Here is an 18,921-nt window from a genome sequence, read left to right as displayed (position 1 = left end):
ATTGAATTTCATGAATGTACCGCCTTTTTTTTTTTTTTTTTGCAACTTTTCGAAGAACTCAGAAAATTTTTTGAGATGGCTTCACATAAAGAACGAGAGGCCTGTGTGCTGGCTAGAGTAAACATGCCAGATACTCAAGAGTAAGTTGGGTGTCTCTGAGCAGTTAACTGTAGATTTTGGATTTCTGAACTACTGGAGACAATCATAGAAAAATTCGCGACTGTTACCTTGCTTCGATGCAAGATTTTGTAGTTCAAACTGGATTCGTCTCAGTGTGCTCCGACACGAAATGAAAAAAAACGCTGAAAAATGAATGTAAATAAGAAAAATAATTACCAGATTTATATTTTCTTGCCTGATTACTTGTCCTTTACTTCTTCACTAATCAAGAATCGGGATTCTTGAAAAAATAATCGAATTTTTTTTTTTCCCTCATTTTTTTTTTTTTGAATTTTTTTTTTTTTTTTTTTTTTTTTTTTGGTTTTTTTTTTCTTATTTAATGAAAAATACGTTTTTCTCTCCCGTCGTCTTCTTCTTATGCATGATCTTCGCGAAAATTACATTCTGTCCCTCAATAAACCTGAACCAGTTATTCTTAGTTGTTTTTTTTTTTCTTACGTATCAGCTAAGTTGCGGAATGCGCTACCTGATTTTATCCGTACCTATGAGTTTACTGGTTTTAAAAGAGAATCCAGGGCCGCATTTTGTACAGCGGCTTTTCTTTTTAATGATATATCTTTAAATATTATTATGTATTTATGTATATATATATCTATGTATATTATGCTGTAAAGTAAATGTAATGTCTCGAAGATATTAGCTCCTGTAAGTTTCTTGAAATTCGAATAAAATGCTTATGCATGCATGCATGTATGTATGTATGTTTTTAGTAGGGCGCGTGCGCACACTTTGTAAATCTGCGACTTCAGTCAGTGCTTACCATATGACAGATAAAATGACTTTTCTTTTTCAATATATATATAAGCCATCTAATTCTTACGCTATATTGACAAGGGCGGTTTGGAGCTGTGAGTAGGCGTGGGATTTGTCACATATGTTTAGGGGGGCCGACATATCTCTCCCTCAATGCCGTACCGGGAGGCAAGGTCGGTAGCAGAAAGCAGCGAAGGGCCAAAAGCTGCGTCCAAAAGCGATCGCACGGGCCGAAATCCCGGGGATGACTCGTTTGGTACGACGCTCCAGCGCCGGTGTCTGGAGGTACTACTGCGTTTTTCTCTCTTGTTCAAACATTCCGTCAGCGCATGCGCAAATGTTCTGGCTCTTCGATACCTAGCCTACCAAAAAAAAAAATTCTGTTTTCTTTTTTTTTTTTTTTTTTTTTTTTTTTTTTTTTTTTTTTTTGACATTTTTTTTTGAACGTTTTTTTTGAAGCATCAAATGTAAAAGTAAAGAACCGTGATGTAAAGTAGTACTTGCAGTGTCTCAGATGTAAACAGAGGCGGTTGTGAGTGCTCAGTTTTGTGGACTTTTGGACTTTTGGATTACGTGAAAATTTGTGCTTTGTTGTAAAAATGGCGGTTCACGACGAATTTGTGCTTTTTTCTTGTGTCTTTCTGTGGACGAATTCCAGGGTTACTGACACAAATATGGGCAAGTTTTTGAAAGCTTTATTTTCAATCGATGCGTTATTTTTTGGTTTTTTACTACATGGGTATGCAATACACGCATTCAAAAATGAAAAATGATGATGAAATGGAATATTTTTTTTTGTTTGTTTTTTTTTTTGAAAAGGGTTTTTCTGCTTATGAAAAATTTTTTTTTTCCCGTGAGCTTCTTTGGCAGATGATCGCGAGACTGGCCCTCATTCTGTCCCTCAATAAAACTGAAACACCAGTTATGGTCTTAGTTTCTTTTTTTTCTTAGTATCAGCTAAGTTGCGGAATGCGCTACCTGATTTTATTTTCGTACCATGAGTTTACTGGTTTTAAAAGTTGTGATTTTTTGCATTTTGTACACAGCGGCTTTTTTTTTTATTAATTATCTTAAAATATTATGTATTTAGTATAGTATCTGTATATGCTATGTCATTTCGCTGTAATTCTCGTGTCTCGAAGATATTAGCTAATGTAGTTATTCTGAAAAAAGATGAAATAATGATATATGCAATGCTGCATGTATGTATGTTTTTTTTTAGTAGGGCGCGTGCGCACACTTTTGTCTGCTGCTTTCAGTGCTTACCATATGACAGATAAAAAAAAAAATTTTCCAAATATAAATATAAGCCATAATTAATTCTTACGTTAAATTGACAAGGGCGGTTTGGAGCTGTGAGTAGGCGTGGGATTGAAATGGTTTAGGGGCCGACATTCTCTCTCCCTCAATGCCGTACCGGAGGTCAAGGTCGGTAGCGGAAAGCATGAAGGGCAACTGCGTCCAAAAGCGATCGCACGGGCCGAAAACCCGGGCTTCGTTTCGGTAATCTAATTCGTCGCTAAAAAGCGAAGTTGAAACTGGGTTTTTCTCTCGCACGAAAAATCCCGTCAGGATGACTGTTTTTTACGAAGCTCCAGCGCCGATTTTGGACAAGGTACTGCGTTTTTTCTCTTTTTTTTAAAAAAAAAAAATTTGAATGAATGTATGATGGCTGTTTCCTTGTCTTGTAATTTCAGAATTAATGAGAATTTTTTTTGGAAAACATTTTAAGATCTCACCTGAACAATTCGCAAAACAATAAGCAAGCTAATGAGGCAGACGCGTATATTGGTATACGCGCATACGCGTATGGTTATACGCACATACGTGTATGGATATACGCACATACGCGTATAGATATACGCACATATGCGTATAGATATACGCGTATTGTGCGCATATTTTGGTTAACATATTTCTGAGCGGTACTGTATTTAGCAGTCATGTACAATGTACTCCTGACTCCTGACAGTCTGTGTGGGTTTACGTAACAAACTACCCTTTTGAGGTCATTAAGGGATTGCAGTGATTACACCTGTACTTCGTTTAAATGATGCCATTTATAAAATTATGAGTATATTGCCGAACAATTTGAAGATTTGCATTTTACATGACTGTATATAATTATGCATATCATCCAGCCATATCCATTTTTCCATCTTACATGTATTGACAAAACTATCCTTCATACATGTACAGTAGATCTAATAAAATACACCGCATATTTCAAGCACAACATTTTCTCATTGAAGAAAAATGAACTTTGTATTAATCCCTTCACTCCTAGTAGTGACACTCTTGGATTTTACCCCGCCCAATTCCAGACAATGTTTCTTGTCATTGGTGAACCCGTTGGGAGTGCAATGATTAAAACCCAGACACTTTTTACCTCAAATCAACAGATTCTCGAACAGAACCAAACCTAGATGACCTGAACCAAGCCTTCCAAGACGTTGGTGTCTGTCTGCACGAACTGGAAGACTTTGTCAGCCAGGTAGACCAAGTTCCGTTTATACACCAGTTGCCACGGTTCCCCAAGCCCAAACCTTGTTCCCTTCATCATCCGCGTAATGGAGAGTTCGCTGAGAGACTGGAGCAGTACTATGACTACCTGCCTCCGCTCGTCTCGAAGCTTCTTCAAAACGAAGGTATTCCTGCCAACTTTTTGTGAAGCCTAATGGTGAGACTTCTGTGGAGTTTTCAAGTCTTTCTACTCTTTTTCCTTTCTGAACTTCTTTGATACAGTCTCTGTCATTTCTTTTCTCGATAATTATTATTGCTTTATTCTTATATTGTATGAGTTTGCATAATTCTTGGAAGTTGGCAGGTCATTGCTGCATTATTTTTTTAAATCTTGGACATACAATGTAGTTCTCTCTTAGGGAACCTTGCATTTTTTGCTAAAAAGTATCTATCATGATCCTAGTTACTGACCACCTCATTTTATGCATCTAAATGCAATTTACTATGGGCTTACACATGTAAGTTAAACTCAAGATTGCACGGGCCAGCAGTTTCCCTTTCAGATTATTTGGGGGTGGTCACAGGACCCTGGCAGAGGCTAACCTGCGATCAGACATACTTTTCTTTAGAGAGGGTGGGAAAAGGTACGCCTGATGCAATTTCTTATCAAGTCGTCTGTCGCCCACCTGTCAAGAGTGATGCTATCTTGTCATGTATAACGGTGAGCCAATCAGATTTCAGGAGGAATTACACGTACCCGCACGTTGCAATTCAAGGGAAGACGACGAAAACAAAATAGAACTCTGGCTGGAATGTCTGTGAAGGCAGAATTAATCTACAATCAAAGCTATTAGTATTGCTTTCTGCAAATACCACTGGTCATTTGGTGCGGTTTTTCTGTTTATCAAGGAACAAGGAATTTCGAGATAAAATCACAGAAAAAGCCGAATCCATCATGTCATCGGGAGCAATCAACAGTACAATAAACTCAAATAATTATTTAAGTCAAGGATGCCATCAAAAGATGCTAATATCTCATTTAGGAAAATGGACTTTGAGAAATTCTAGTTTTCCAGGAACAGCAGCTACACAACTACATTGTATTATTTTGTAAGTGTCACTAAACCATTGTTCAACGCTTCCGTAAACAATGTCAAAATTATTTCTCTGTCAAACTCGGCTGATTCCCCAATTGTGGCAGCAAATCCCGTAGGAAGTACAATTACTATAATGTCTTCTTTCAGACAAACCATTCTTTGGATGCATTGTCTCTACTCTTCCTTAAAGATCTTAAGTCAAAGCAACAGCAGCTGTAAACAGAGCTTAAACATCATTCATGTTCAAATCCTTCTCGGCGGCCATTATAGTAAACATGTGTGATCAGAAGTTATCCGATTTTATTAAAGTATGATTTGCATTTCTGTGACCAATCGGAGCGAGGCTCCAAGAGCCCTATTGTTTTTAGGACAATTAGAGTAAAGTTTTACATTCGGGACTACAGGCAGACGACTCGTTAAGAAATAATTGTATCAGGTGTACCTTTTTGCGCCCTCTCTAAAGAAAAGTACACCTGATCTCAGGGGAGTCATGGGCGTGCGAGTTTTTGCATCTCTCTCACATACAGTACATCAGCACTTTCCGCTTGTGTTTGCATTTTGCAATTTTTCTGCTACCCTGGCCTCTCTGTGATGAGTACAGGGGAAGTGTATTTAGCTTTCCACTGGCTAGCAGTGTACTCGTCTGGTGCTTGAGTGGAGGCCACTCGCAAGATTGTCTCTTTTACCTGTTACAACCAGTCGTGGCACTAGGTGCCCTTGGCTTCCCGGGGACCTCTCCCACACTCATCGTTGTCGATAAGTTTAATAAATTCTTACGATTAAATTTGTGAATTTTTATTCACCTACATGTATTAGAGAGGAAAGATCCACAATCCCCTCCCATAAATGGAAGCCTTTTTTGTCCTTTTTGAATAACTGTAGTCTGCCATAGTCTCCAGTAAAATCGATCTGTACGAATCTGTAGAACAATTTCATGGTTCCCCAATCCAAAAGCACTTCTACACCATACAAAGTCATACAAACAATGTTATACATATTTTCTTTTCTTTCATTTTAATTTATTTTTGTTTTCCTTTCTTGCAGAATCTCTTTAATTTAAAAATATATATATTTTTATTTCAATCACTACAAGTCAACTGTGTCAAGAAATCTTTCTCAAAGTTCGTTTGTGAGTGATCTTTCAAACCCAGAGATTTGAAAAGTTACAATGTCTAGTTAAAGAAACAAAAATATATTATTTCTAGCCCTGTGTTAAACTGATATATCTTATTAAAATACTACTACTTTTTTTTCAGATGAAGAAAAAGCAGCAAGAGAAGATACAGAATCAGCAGATGATGCTAGAGAACAAGGACCCACAGAAGGGTTTGTAAGGAGTGAAATTAAAACAGTTGGTGAGGAAACGTCGAATTCACAAGTAGCTGTGAAAAGACCTCATGATTCCCCACTTGCCTTGGAAAATGAAGCTAAGAAACGTCGAGTTGACCTTCCTTTTCTACCAAAAGCAAACAGGGGAAATGAAATGGACATTTTGGATGCATTGCAAGGGAACTTATCGTCGCCGTCACCAACTCCTTCACCTGACATATGGAGCACAGGAAAGACATTTGAACTTCCTCCGACATCTGGACCACCCCAAGTTACAGCTGTCAATTCTGCTGCAATTGCGGCTCCTTCAAAATCTAGCAAAAAAACTACTGTAACAGAGAAAAAGGAGGCAGTTGCAGAAAAACCACTTGTAAAACAAGAAATTGTCGAACCCAAGGCAAGTCCAAGGAAGAAAGTTAAGGCTTCCAAAAATGAAACTAGTCCTGTAGCAAAATCAGCCTCGCCAGTAATAACTTCTCCACCAACACATACAAAGAAAGAATCACCATCTGTTGTTAAGTCTCCCTTGGGAAAGAAGAAAAAGCCTTCAACTCCCAAGACCCCAGTAAAAGTGAAAACAAAAACTACACCAAAGAAAGGAAAAAAGTCAGCAGATAAACTAAATACGCCTGAAATAAAGTCCCCACCAAGTATAAAATCCCCACCTACAAAGAAAGCACCAGCGTCTAGAAAAGAAAATATTGCGGCAAAAGAAGGAATGCCAAAGCTGATTATCAAACCAATTATTAAGAAAGAGAACAATAAAGAACCCCAGTCTTCATTTCCAGAATTCTTGCCTCCTGGTGAGGTGTTAAAACCAGAAAACTCGGAACAGAAGAAAACCAAAGCAAAAGATGGTACTTTGAAGAAAAAGAAAACAAAAAAAGAGAAAGAAGGAGCAGTTCCAGTATTTAAAGCAGAAGTTAGTGAACCAGAAGCACCGTCGACCAGTGAAGGACTGCAGAAGTTTTCCTTGGCAGAATTTGCAATTGCAAAGCCTGTTGCTCCTGCTGGAGAGATTTACACAGAGCATGGAATGGAGCACAAGAAGAAAAAGAAGAAAAGAAAGGAAAAAGAGAAAGACAAGGAAAAGAAAAAGGAGAAAAGCAAAAAGGTTAGTTGAATCAATTGTACTACTAACCCAATTTTAATAATAATTCACTGTTGTAATAATACATGTAATATTATTATAATTGTCACCCTCCTTACTGCCAATAGCTCCTTTTTGTCTTTTTTTTAAAAGAGAAAGAAGTAGTGCTCTGAAAAACCTTTTTATCTGAGAGCCGTCATTATCTTTCTAAAAATAATGCGACTGTAAGAGAATGCCGGTATGTCGCTAAAAACTATTATACCGCTAGTTTGCAAGCTTTTTAAGGTTGAGGAGGGATCTTAGCTCTGACCAAAAAGTCTTTGAGTGATTTGTCCTTCTTGTAAGCGATAATGGGGGCATTTGGAAAAATTCATGGAAGATTCGGGTTGTTAGTGATCAAAAACCAGTTCTTCTTTAGGATCTCTTTGAGTTTTGGGACACCTGGGTTGTAGTTGGTGACGAACGCTAGATCTGAATTGTTTTTGGCTGTCTTTGGTTTGTATTTCACAGCGTTATTTCGCGATGAGAATTCAACTTCGACTTGTATTTTGTTAACAAGCTCTTGTGGGTAGCCATGTTTGAGTAGGCAGAATTTTAAATCCAATCTCTCTTTAATTTTTAATTGAGTTCATTCGTAACAAGCGCAGTGTCTCGATCTTGTGTTAACCCACTGCCTCGCTTAAGTGGAAGGTGGGTGCCTGGGATACCCAGGGGCTTCCACTGTGGCCAGCCAGCCCCTACATGTAGATAGAATACTGCCCCCATGGCTGGAAAATCCCCGCAACCCAGCCATGAGCCCCGGCCCATTCCAGGAACCCATCACACTGATGAAACAGACTGTGGAAGGAAGAAAAATAAGGGATCGGATGGGGGGTGGGGGGGGGGGAGGGGGAACACTAAAAGAACCGCTCCACAGACCACTGCACAATCGCTTGATGAAGAACTCTCAGATCCTAGCAGTGTACAAAGCTACAATGCCTGCACTTATGGGATTGACTGCTGGATGCCCACTAAGCCCATAGGCTGCTTGACCACTATGCTAGTAGACTGCGTCACTGCTTAACTTGTGGACTGCTTCACTGCTAAGCTTGTGAACCGGTTAACCCCTAAGCTTGCGAACCGCTTGACCGCTAAGCTTGTGAACTGCTTGACCGCTAAGCTTGCGAAGTGCTTGACCGCAAAGCTTGTGAACTGCTTGACCGCTAAGCTTGTGGACCGCTTGACCGCTAAGCTAGTGGTGGTTAACTTAGTTAAATTACATTTAACCAAAGTTATTGTACATGTATGTGGGTTGGGTTTGCTGGTTCTCTACTCTGCTTCGGGAGATTTTTCTCTCCGGGTACTCCGGTTTTCCCCTCTCCTCAATATGATTTGATAAAATTAATTATGATGAAATGGTATATGAAATGAATCATATGAACTGCGGATATGAAATCAAGTGAAGCTATGATCTTCGCAGTTATGAACGCAATTTTTACAATTGCGTAGAGAAGCCTGAAAAATTCAGGACTTCAACAGGGTGCAGTGTACAAAGAAGTCTTGAATTTTTCAAGCTTCTCTATGCAATTGTAAAAATTGCATTCATACATGTAATTGCGAAAATCACTAGCTTCATTTGTGCACTCAACCCCAAATGTTATCTAAACTCAAGGTGCGTCTTATATCCGAGTACCTTCTTGCAACAAAACTCGTGCAGGGATGATTCTTCCATCCTTTACCACCATCTTGTATGTTAAACTCGCCCCAGTCTTCCCCTTACTGCGATTCCAAAATGGTGGCCTCACACCAATGTCAATTCTTAGCATTGTACAACAAAAACACCCGCAAGAGGTACTGTCTACTAACAGCAGAATTTAAAGGTTTTTCTCAAAATGCAAGTTCAATTTCCTTCTACCACTTTTCTTGACTTACACTGCAATCTTCAGTTGAGACAACATAACTAGCGATGAGTTGAACCAAATTCCTCTATTTGAGATGCATCTTATAACTGAGTATTGTGATGAGATTTTCAGTTTGTGACATAAATGCCATCAAGTTTGAAGGTTAAAGGTGTGTCTCATAACCGAGTGTGCCTTGCATCCGAAAAACTACGGTGTTTTGGTCTATAAAGGTGACTGAGAAGGCTACTTCCATTTTTGTGCCCATTGCTATACCGTGCGTCTGTGGAAAGTGCTTACCATTTAAAAATGGAACACATTTTCTTTTAACCCTTTGATGCCAGACGATTTTACTCTTCGATGGGAAACCCCCAGGAGTCAATGGGCTAATCACTCAGTAGAAAAGTATGTCCCCTTTAATATCAGCTTCATAAGAGTGAAGCTCTCCACTCTCCAAGAGTGGATGTGGGGATTGGCGGGTTAGTACTTTAGTACCAATGACTAAGAGTAAAAAATACACAAAAGGCTCCTAAAACAGGCAGCATATGTTTTTAGGTGGGTGTATGGCAATTCCAGCAGGAGTTGGTTGGAAGAGCAGGGAGTCTCAGCAGGTGTTTAGGGTGTCAGTACATGTAGATCAGTACATATTGTGGTGCCATGTGCCGTTTAGGGCTTTGAAAGTCAGGAAGAGTATCCTGTAGCAGATGCACTGTTTGACAGGCAGCCAGTGTAGTGTAGCCAGTGCATCCAGTATTTTAGTCTTTTTGTTGGGGTGGCGCAGTGGTGAGAGCACTCGCTTCCCACCAATGTGGCTCGGGTTCAATTCCCAGACTTGTTGTCACAAATGCGTTGAGTTTGTTGGTTCTTTACTCTGCTCTGAGAGGTTTTCTCTGGGTACTTTGGTTTTTCTTTTCTCCTAAAAAGCAAGCTATGAGTTGATATGAGCTGGTTTGATTTAAACCAGGGTCCCATTGCTAAATACACATAAACTACAGCTCATCAACTTTAGATTGCAAGCAACTTACATGTACATGTACCGGTATGTTTGCCTTTTCTCATTACAGGCATCTTAAAATCTTGTCACTACTGGTATGAACAAGATTGTTCTAATTTTTTGCTAATGCCATGTGCATTTTCCAAGAACTTGCTGTAACAAATTTGTTTTAATTTTCGTGAGACATTTCTATTTAATCAAGAGAGAAAAATAGTATATCTAGAGAACTTTCATATCCCAACCTGGAAGTAATCATGAGCTGAATGCAGCTTTTAGCTACATGTAGTTGGAAAAAATTTAAGTACAGTTTAATTAAAATTGTTCAACTTGAAATACACATGTAATTACATTTTTGTATGAAACATGCAACAATTTCAACGACCAAAAATGCTTTTTACTGATCTCGTAACAAGCCCATCAACTACTACGAAAACCACCGATCTTTTGAAATTATGGGTGGGAATTTACATATCTGTGCCCGCCCACGTTCAGATTCTTAAGAGGTATTGGCAGAACTGAGCATGTATGGAAGGTTCTATAATGATCGTACAAAAGCTCCCGGAGAAGACTTGAGAATGGTACACCTTAGGCCAGTGAGAAAGGAATGTTCATCAAAATGTTTCACAAAAGTGGGCAGGGCAGTGACTCGGTAATTCGGGCCCATTCCACAGATTGGTGGTTTTCGGTATTGAATGTGACTTATTTATTTGTGTCAGTTGTGCAGTTAGCACAGATTTTAGGCATCTCCTTTACCTTTTTCGTCATGTTCCAGATTAAGACAGATCATACAGAACCCCTGCAGACTTCTTTATTCACTGCTCCTCCTATTCCACGCATCACTGTAAAACTGGATCCTCCGTCCCAGTCTACTGCTTCAGCGAGCAAGGCAACAATCAAGGCAGAGACTTCAGCAGTGTATGTATAATTATAGAAAATGTTTTAGTTGGTGAAAAAATGGAGGGTAATGTTTGAAGCACACAAGGGGCATTTAAAACCTTGTCATCAGACTCAATCTTGCATTAATTGTCACGAAATGCTAACTAAAGGTTTTGTTTCCTCACCTTCACAGGTCTCTTGGAACAACGAGTAATCAAGTGGTAGGAAGCTCAAGTCCTTCTTCTCCAAGGCTATCAGACAAACAAGAGCCTGTTGGTGTCACATCTCCAGCACCAAAACTAACCATCAAGAATGAACCACTGAAGAGAACGGTTGTGGCACAGACAGTTTCAACCACTGTTGTACATGTAAGTAATCATTTCATATCAACACTCTTTCCAACGCATTAGTGAGTGTAAGTAACGAGAATGCTGATGCCATGGGATTCATAATTATAACAACTGAAAGTTGAGTTTTCTCTTTTTCAGTGCTCTGATTTGATACAATGCCACAATGGTTAAAACAAAAGCTTCTCACTTAAAGTTTGCCTTTTTAACCCTTTCCTCCATAGAGGACTTCTCCCATTGATAACCAAAATCGTCTGGCAGGGGTGGGTTGACGGGGAGGGTGCAGGGGGTGTACACCCCCTCCCCCATCCCCCCTGCCTGGTGTTGATGTTCCTGAGGGAGGAAACGGTTAGAGGAATCTTTGTTTTTAAGTGGACCAAGATATTTTTAACCCTTAGGGGCAAATAGGTTTCTCTGTTAACAAGTACACTGTAGAGTCACCTATAGTTAGACTGATTGAAATCTGTAAGTGGCCGCTTTAGAAGGCAAAGGGTTGGGGCTGAAACATTCCATCCAGCAAAGCATGAAACTTCTGGTTGCTTTTCATCAATAGTTCTGCTGCTTAAGCTTTTCTGATGTTTCAAATGTGTTTTGCTTTTACGGCCTGCCTTCTTTCTATGGAATGTGACTGCCTGGGATACATTGTATCCACAGGCTTCCACTGTGGCTGGCCATTCCCCATAATTTATACAAATCCTACCGTGGTGGATGGGAAATTTTTGCAACCCAACCACCTGTCGATATTCCAGACACCTATCATGTATTCACAGAATGCATGTAAAACAAACTCTCAAGACTGCTATTGTGGTTATCACAAAAATTTTCCAGTAGACAGTTGTGTTTCATGCCAAATTCCACACTTCTTTATGCCTCAACTAAAAACCTGCACTGTGGATACCAGGCTATCTAGTTCTTTTTCGTTTTCAGCAAAGAGCTTAAGGTCGTCCATAAAGAGCAAGTGATTCACTTTGATGTCATCCAGCATGCATCCTGCTTTGGCTTTTCTTAAGATCTTTGTTAACGGTATCATACACAGTACAAACAGCAGCTGTGATAGACTATCACCCTGGAATATACCTCTTCTAACTTTTACCATACCTGATGTTTGCCCACAAGATATTAGTTCAGTGGTCCAGCTCATTATCGATCTTTCCACAAAGGCGATCACATTTTGTGCTACTTGGGCGAGTTTTAGGCTTTTAATAATGCAAGAATGTGGGACCATGTCGTTAGCTTTCTCATAGTCCATTATTATTATTATTATTATTATTATTATTATTATTATTATTATTATTATTATTATTATTATTATTATCATCATCTCATGGCGTTTACGCTCTGGCAGATGTTACATGTATACTGCATTGAAACCAAAGGAGCGAGCCATAGCCAATGGCCAATTCTGTGGAATCTCACCTACGATCGCTACGCACCAAACTGCGTTTTGGCTTCCCTCAATCAAATTCTCAACATATCCAGGTTAACTAGGTGTAATTGACATCTAACTAAATCACATTATTTAGGTATCTGTTGTATTTTCAGGGTTACAGCAAGGAGTATTTTTGTCCTGTTTGTGGGGACCCTGATGATGGTAGTTTTATGATCGGCTGTGACGGCTGTGATGAATGGTATCACGGGTGAGTTTAAAGTGGTACTATGATCAAAAAATCATTTCCTTTTTTTCTTCAGATTTTGAAAGCGTGTTCGCTTAACACCTAACTGGCAAAATTTTGAGCTTTGAGTTTTATCCAAAGGCTGTTTATTTTGAGTGTAAGTTTTGGATTTCATGGTCCGCCATTACTCACATTCAAAACTGGCCGATTGGACCTCAGAGGGTTGGATCTAGAGAAAATGACGTCATTTACTCACTAGCTTAAAATTTCAGCGTGTAAACGCAATTTATTATATATGCAAAACACGGGTTGAAAAGTCTGAAAGCCCGAAGCTCCCGTGCTGCATGTTAATTAGGCCGAGTACACAGGCATTGCATTCTTAAACTAGTGAGTGTTTGACGTCATTTTCTCCTCTACCCAGCTCTCTTAAGATTTTAAAGTTAGTAATGGCGGACCAATAAATAAGAAAATTCTCGCTAAAATAAACAGGTGTCTTTTTAAAATCAGAACTTAAAACTTGGGTGAGTTAGTGTTTAGTTAACATAGTTTTGAAATCCAAAGGAAAAACAAATTTTTTTTTTGGTAGTACCACTTTACATACATACATACATACATACATACTCGAATGAAACGAATGTGCCTGGAAGTGCGGGTTGTAGATGACAGATGAGCCCAACAAAAAAATAATGAGTTCTGCTCCCAACTGTGCATCATGGCTCAATTGGAACAGCATTGCACTGGAATCGCAGAGATTATGGGTTCGAATCCGGTTGGAGCCACCTAAATTTCTCAGGGCCTGGTTGTTCAAATGCCAGTTAACACTAATCCCAGATTAAAAATTAACCAAGGAGTTTATTTCTCTACTCCCAAATGCTACATTCAACGCTGATATTCGGCAAAACTTTACATTAGAGGAAGTCAATCTTGGAAAACAAGAATAAGCAAAACAAACTTTCACCAAAAAGTTGAAAACATGAAAGAAATGTTTACGCTAATTCTGGATTAAGTTAATCGGCTTTCGAACAACCGGGCCCAGGTGTCTATTTGAGACATTTACTTAAATTGTCTAGCTACATTAATGCAAGGATCACTTCTCTCATTTGTCTATAACTGACACAAATTACATTCATTTCATTCAAGAACAGCAGCAATTAAAATAGTACTGTACTTCAAGTTTGTTCAGTTGAGTGTTTTGTTAATTTAGCATGACAGCACCAATTGGGAACCACCGCAGAGAAACTAAACATTACATGTGTGGGGATTTTAGAGGGGAAAATTGGAGGACTTCCGGATACCTGAAAAAAAACCTGATCAGGATAGAAAACAATTAAATTCAGCCCGCTTATGTCAGTCTGCACTGTCGAACTCAGAACACACTGGTGAAGGGCAAGTGCTCTTTGTCATATTCACACCCGTCTTAATATGGCTGCCACATTCTCTTCCTTTGAGTGATAAGTCATACAGGACACTTGGCAGTGAATCAAGTGATGTTTGACAAAGGGTTGGCTGTTGGTATTATTACATGTATGTAGTAATGGTTTATTTCAATTTCCACTGTTGAATATAAATTATGAACATTTCATAAGATTTCACTTTTTCTTCTAAACTATCAGTGATAATACTATCTCCTTGTCTTGTTGCAGGAGATGTGTTGGAATTTTAGATGATCCCGGCAATGATTGGTTCTGTTCCTCTTGTCTCGCAAAGAAAGACAACGACAGCAAAGACAAGCCAAAGAAAAAGAAAAAGAAGAAAAGTAAGGACAAGGGAAAATGATTCAGTCTGAGCATTGAATCAGATTGTCTGGCAAACCACTGTATCATTCAGTGAATGGAGGTAGCAAAAGAAAGATGGTGTGACATGGTGAGCCAATGTTCTTGGAAAACTGGACCTGTCTTTTTATCTTTGAAAGGGAAATTGAAAATAATGAAACTGGGTTCAAAAAATGGAGTCTGGTAACCCTTGGGCTTGCTAACATTTTGTAAAATGTGAAAGGGAGAGGTGATCATTGCACTTATCTGGACAATTAATTTTAAGCAATTATCTCTTTTAGTCAGAGACAAAAAAGGTGGCTTTAACGCGACTCAAACCCATGTCCCCCTGCGGTGCTGGTGCATGCTTTCGCCCCTCAGATGGGAGCAGGTCAATTTGTTGGGCTCGTGTTCCCGTGAAAGGACTTGATGTCAGTGATACATGTGAAGTGCAAGGAAGAATTCATTATCTTGGTAGAACAAATGCACCGGCATGATGCAGAGGTCACGAGTTTGAATCCTTTTAGAGCCACTGGAATTTTTTGTCTCCCCAGATGAGTGTGAGGATCATAAGTTTATTTCACTCATTTCATTGACGATTTGTACCGTGAGCCACCATAAAAATTATCCTTTTCTCTTCTACTAAGCCCGGTCGTCACTAGCATTTCAAGTGCAAGCTCAACGCATTACCAAAATATCCTTTGTGAGCACAAAATACACGAATAAACCACAATTTAATGACGCTGCGTAATGTGCTTGTGCTTGCATCGCTGGTGAAAACCAGGTTTTGCAGTTTTTATCTGTTGACTGGAATCCTGCCATTTCTATTTTGTTGGTTATTGCTGACTGTACACATTATATTAATGACCACTCCTCATTTTAACACAGGTGACCTTTATATACTTTCTTAACATTTTTTATTATTATTGTCAATGCATTTAGTGCAACAGTGTTGCAGGTCATAAGAGGAGCCACTGGTATACGAAGTGAATTGACCACATGAAAATAGTATTCCGTTGCTGTATTTGGTCAAAATAAAAAAAAAATGCTGGCCTACTGCACGAATGCTTTTCATTAATTTTGTTTCTTGTGTCAATTTCCATGTCATGCATTTTTGGCAGTTTTGTTAAAGAAGAACATTGCTGTGTTTTTTTGTCATAGTATGCCAAAAAGACGCCAACACAACGGCATAGAAAGTCACACAAGTAAACATCATTTTGTAACGATGTCAACAATACAGCAATTTTACCTTTTTAAATGGTCCATAAGTTCCCTATACTTGTTGCTGCAATATGAGCAAGGCTTGGATAAACTGTGAGTTTAAGGACGGTGCCTACTATTGTTATTGCGCATATGTTGTGCGCATCTCGAGATACTCGGGTTTCCTATCGGTGATGCTTACTAATACAGTGACATTTTTGCTCGGTTTAAAACTATCCGGAGAAAGCAGATCTTAGTAAGTACTATTGGTATCCAAAAAGAAAATTGGGGGTAACCATGCATTTTTGAGAGAGAATTAGAGAAAGAACGCCATACATTGCTTTGTATTTTAAAGCTTTTTACAAATATTATTCATCCATCATCTTTGAAAAATGCGTGGTTACCCCCAATTTTCTTTTTGGATTTCAATAACACTTGTTAAGATCTGCATTTCCTACATTATCATAAACCGAAGCAAAAATACCTTTGAATTAATAGGCACTGTCCTTAATATTTTGGGTGTAGCTGTATGCAGTACTGTAAAATGTGGTGGTGTTACAAGTAATCACACTTGGAGCTCCAAGTTTACTGTAAATATTTTTTAAAAGGTTTGACTGTTCACTGCAAACAATGAATGCCTGTTAATTGAATTGTGTTTGTTAGGTCTGTTCCAGAAAGTTTACAGCGTTTTTTTTTACTCAAAGATTTGTTCGGTATAGTTGTACAAGCTTGTATATAAGTAGAGTGTACATGTAGAATGGCTGTCTTGGTGCAAATTATATTTTAACCGTATAGCAGTGTAATGAGGGGAAAACCTCTGGTTGGAAAGTTGTGAGTTGTGAAAGAGACAACATTATTGGATTGTGGTTTATGTAATTGGACTGGGAAAAAGATTCAAAATAGGAGTTATTTATGGCGCTGACTTGCCAAACAGTTTTGATTTGGGGATTTGCGACTACGGGTCGTTACGCAATACAACAGACGACACCCTCGTGAATTCGTCCGAGCTTCAATTGTTGGATTTCATTATATTATTTGAGATCTTTGCTTTCGAGTTTTTGACTTAATTAAAATATAATTATTGGCTAGAAAGTAAACCTCCAACTTTCAGCTTGCTTGGTGAGAAGTTCGGTTAAACTAGTGCGGTGATGATTTGTGGAAGTCTGCTCGGCGCTGGAGTGGTTCACCATCAACCTGCGTTCCTTGGCTCTTTTGTTACGCGCAAAGTTAAGTGTTAATTTGAACTCTCCTGAGCAGAGATTAAAATACACACCAAACCCAGCAAAAACACTCCCTATTCCACTTTTAAAAGTAAAAAAAAAATCACGCTTAATGCTTTTTAATCATTTTTTTCTTGACGTGTCACGGCTAACGGTTAACCCCATTGAGACCCTCACCTAACAAAGCCAACAACAGCTCTATTCCACAAACCAATGCCTTATGCAATATCTAACACTAACAGACAAGATGGCATGCATCCTTCATAGAAACAAGTGTTAAAACTTGGTGCACAAAAGAGGTTGCTCCAACATGACGGCCCCATACAAAACTCTGCAAAGTTGCGGGAAATAATTCGACAAATAACTCAGAAACGATGCACCACACAGACCTGAGAATTGGAGAGGAGGTTTCTAAATTTGTCTCCTACAACATTCAAGTTTTTGGCTATTTTCATTCGTGAAATAGACACGAAAGTGATGTTCCAAAATTTGTCATGAATGTTACAGGAAATTTTCATGACGATGCCATGTTGCGGCAGATCACCGAGGCGGTCATGATTATTACTCCCCACTCTTTGTATCACTTGTTAACCTTTTAAGTGCTAAGTGCTTCTTTGTTTTTGCTTTTGTTTTTTTTTCTTTGTTTTTTTAATTTTTCGGCGATAAACGGTCTGCAGAACTTAGCTCCGCCGTGCAAGGGTCCGTGTAAGAAGTACTCATTGAAACATTGCTGTTTCAGTCAATTCTCCCTTGTCACACGGCGGCCATATTGTCCCGGGAGACCAAAAGAGCTTTGTTTGACCACGCCCAAGCTTATTTGGTCTCCCGGGACAATATGGCCGCCGTGTGACAAAGGCGAATGTGGGCTCAGGTACCAAAATCACGTGACAAATGCCAGTTCATATTAGGAGAGCGAGCGAGTTCGCCTTAATCTGGTAGCTTTATCATTTTAGAAGTGGTTTTGAAGGCCATCTTCGACCACAGAAGCCCCCAGGTTGGCATCATTAAGCCAGAATGTGGGTAAAGGCAAACCTTTGAAAGAAAACAGAGGTGAGAGATCATTTCATGCAGACTGGGACGCCTAAAATGCTCTGTTGTAAACATGGCGGTTCACGAGTGAAGTTGTCTCTCTGGCCTTTCTGTGGACGAATTCCAGGACCTACCGATACAATTTGGGCACGTTCTGAAAGCTAAACACCTCACTCGATGCGGCATTTTGCTGGTAGGACTGGGTGGCCCGACACTTATGAAAACAAATATATCATTTATATAAAATGAGAATCGGGAGTCTTCCCTTGTCATGGAATGGCAGAATTACCCAGAATTCTTTTTGGGCATGAGCGAGGCAACTTGAGAAGCACGAGACTGGCCCTCATCGAATGGCTGAAGCGCGGCCAGAGAAAAAGATTTATAGCCAGATACTCAGGAGTAGGCCTGGAGTGTGCTTTTAACGTAGAGTTTGGATTTCTAAACAAGTTTTTATCATAGAAGATTTGCGAGAAAGTTGTGCTTTCATTTCGCTGTAATCCTCGCGTCAAAGAAACGGTGTAATGTAAATAAGAGAATAACCAGATTTATATTTGCAGATCGCCTGTCCTCTTACTACTAAAGTCAAACTCTACATCTCTATGCGATAAGCGCATTCAGAATTTCCTCATATTACTTTATAAAAGTATGGTGTTTTTTTCTGGAAAAAAACAAGGGTTTTTCTGCTTACATGAAAATCACGTTTTCTCTCCCGTCCTCTTCTTATGCATGATCTTCGTGGAAAGTACATTTTGTCCCTCAGTAAACCTAGAACAACCAGTTATGGTCTTAGTTCTCTCTTCTTACGTATCGGCTAAGTTGCGGAATGCGATACCTGATTTTATCCGTATCTATGAGTTTACTGGTTTAAAAAGAGAATCCAGGGCCGCATTTTGTACAGCGGCTTTTCTTTTTAGTGAATTTATCTTTAAATATTATGTATTTAGTATGTATCTGTATATGCTATGTATTTTAGCTGTGAATGTTATGTCTCGAAGACATTAGCCCCTGTAGTTATCCTGAAATTCGAGATGAAATAAAGTTTATGCATGTACGTATGTTACTTTTGGCAGGGCGCGTGCGCAGACTTTGTAATCTGCGACTG

At 39.1% G+C, this 18,921-nt stretch overlaps 1 protein-coding gene across 1 annotated transcript; it reads left to right on the top strand.

The window, feature by feature from the left end:
• Positions 1–1,532: 1,532 nt before the first annotated feature.
• Positions 1,533–16,858, top strand: LOC138017482 (transcription initiation factor TFIID subunit 3-like). The gene is made up of 7 exons (XM_068864557.1): positions 1,533–1,611; positions 3,336–3,581; positions 5,750–6,936; positions 10,556–10,698; positions 10,853–11,027; positions 12,549–12,643; positions 14,263–16,858. The coding sequence occupies exons 1-7, from the start codon at positions 1,533–1,535 to the stop codon at positions 14,393–14,395; spliced, it is 2,058 nt and encodes a 685-aa protein (XP_068720658.1). The 3' UTR covers positions 14,396–16,858.
• Positions 16,859–18,921: the final 2,063 nt, after the last annotated feature.

Source organism: Montipora capricornis, chromosome 9 (assembly GCF_036669925.1).
Source record: "Montipora capricornis isolate CH-2021 chromosome 9, ASM3666992v2, whole genome shotgun sequence".
Classification (NCBI taxonomy): Eukaryota; Metazoa; Cnidaria; class Anthozoa; order Scleractinia; family Acroporidae; genus Montipora; species Montipora capricornis.
This window is presented reverse-complemented; position numbering and strand designations above follow the sequence as displayed.

Excerpts from the sequence above, each read along its gene's own strand:
- LOC138017482 (XM_068864557.1), top strand. The coding sequence starts at position 1,533 with ATGGCGGTTCACGACGAATTTGTGCTTTTTTCTTGTGTCTTTCTGTGG. Across the intron at positions 10,699-10,852 it reads AAGGCAGAGACTTCAGCAGT|GTCTCTTGGAACAACGAGTA; the intron begins GTATGTATAATT and ends TCACCTTCACAG. Across the intron at positions 11,028-12,548 it reads TTTCAACCACTGTTGTACAT|GGTTACAGCAAGGAGTATTT; the intron begins GTAAGTAATCAT and ends TTGTATTTTCAG.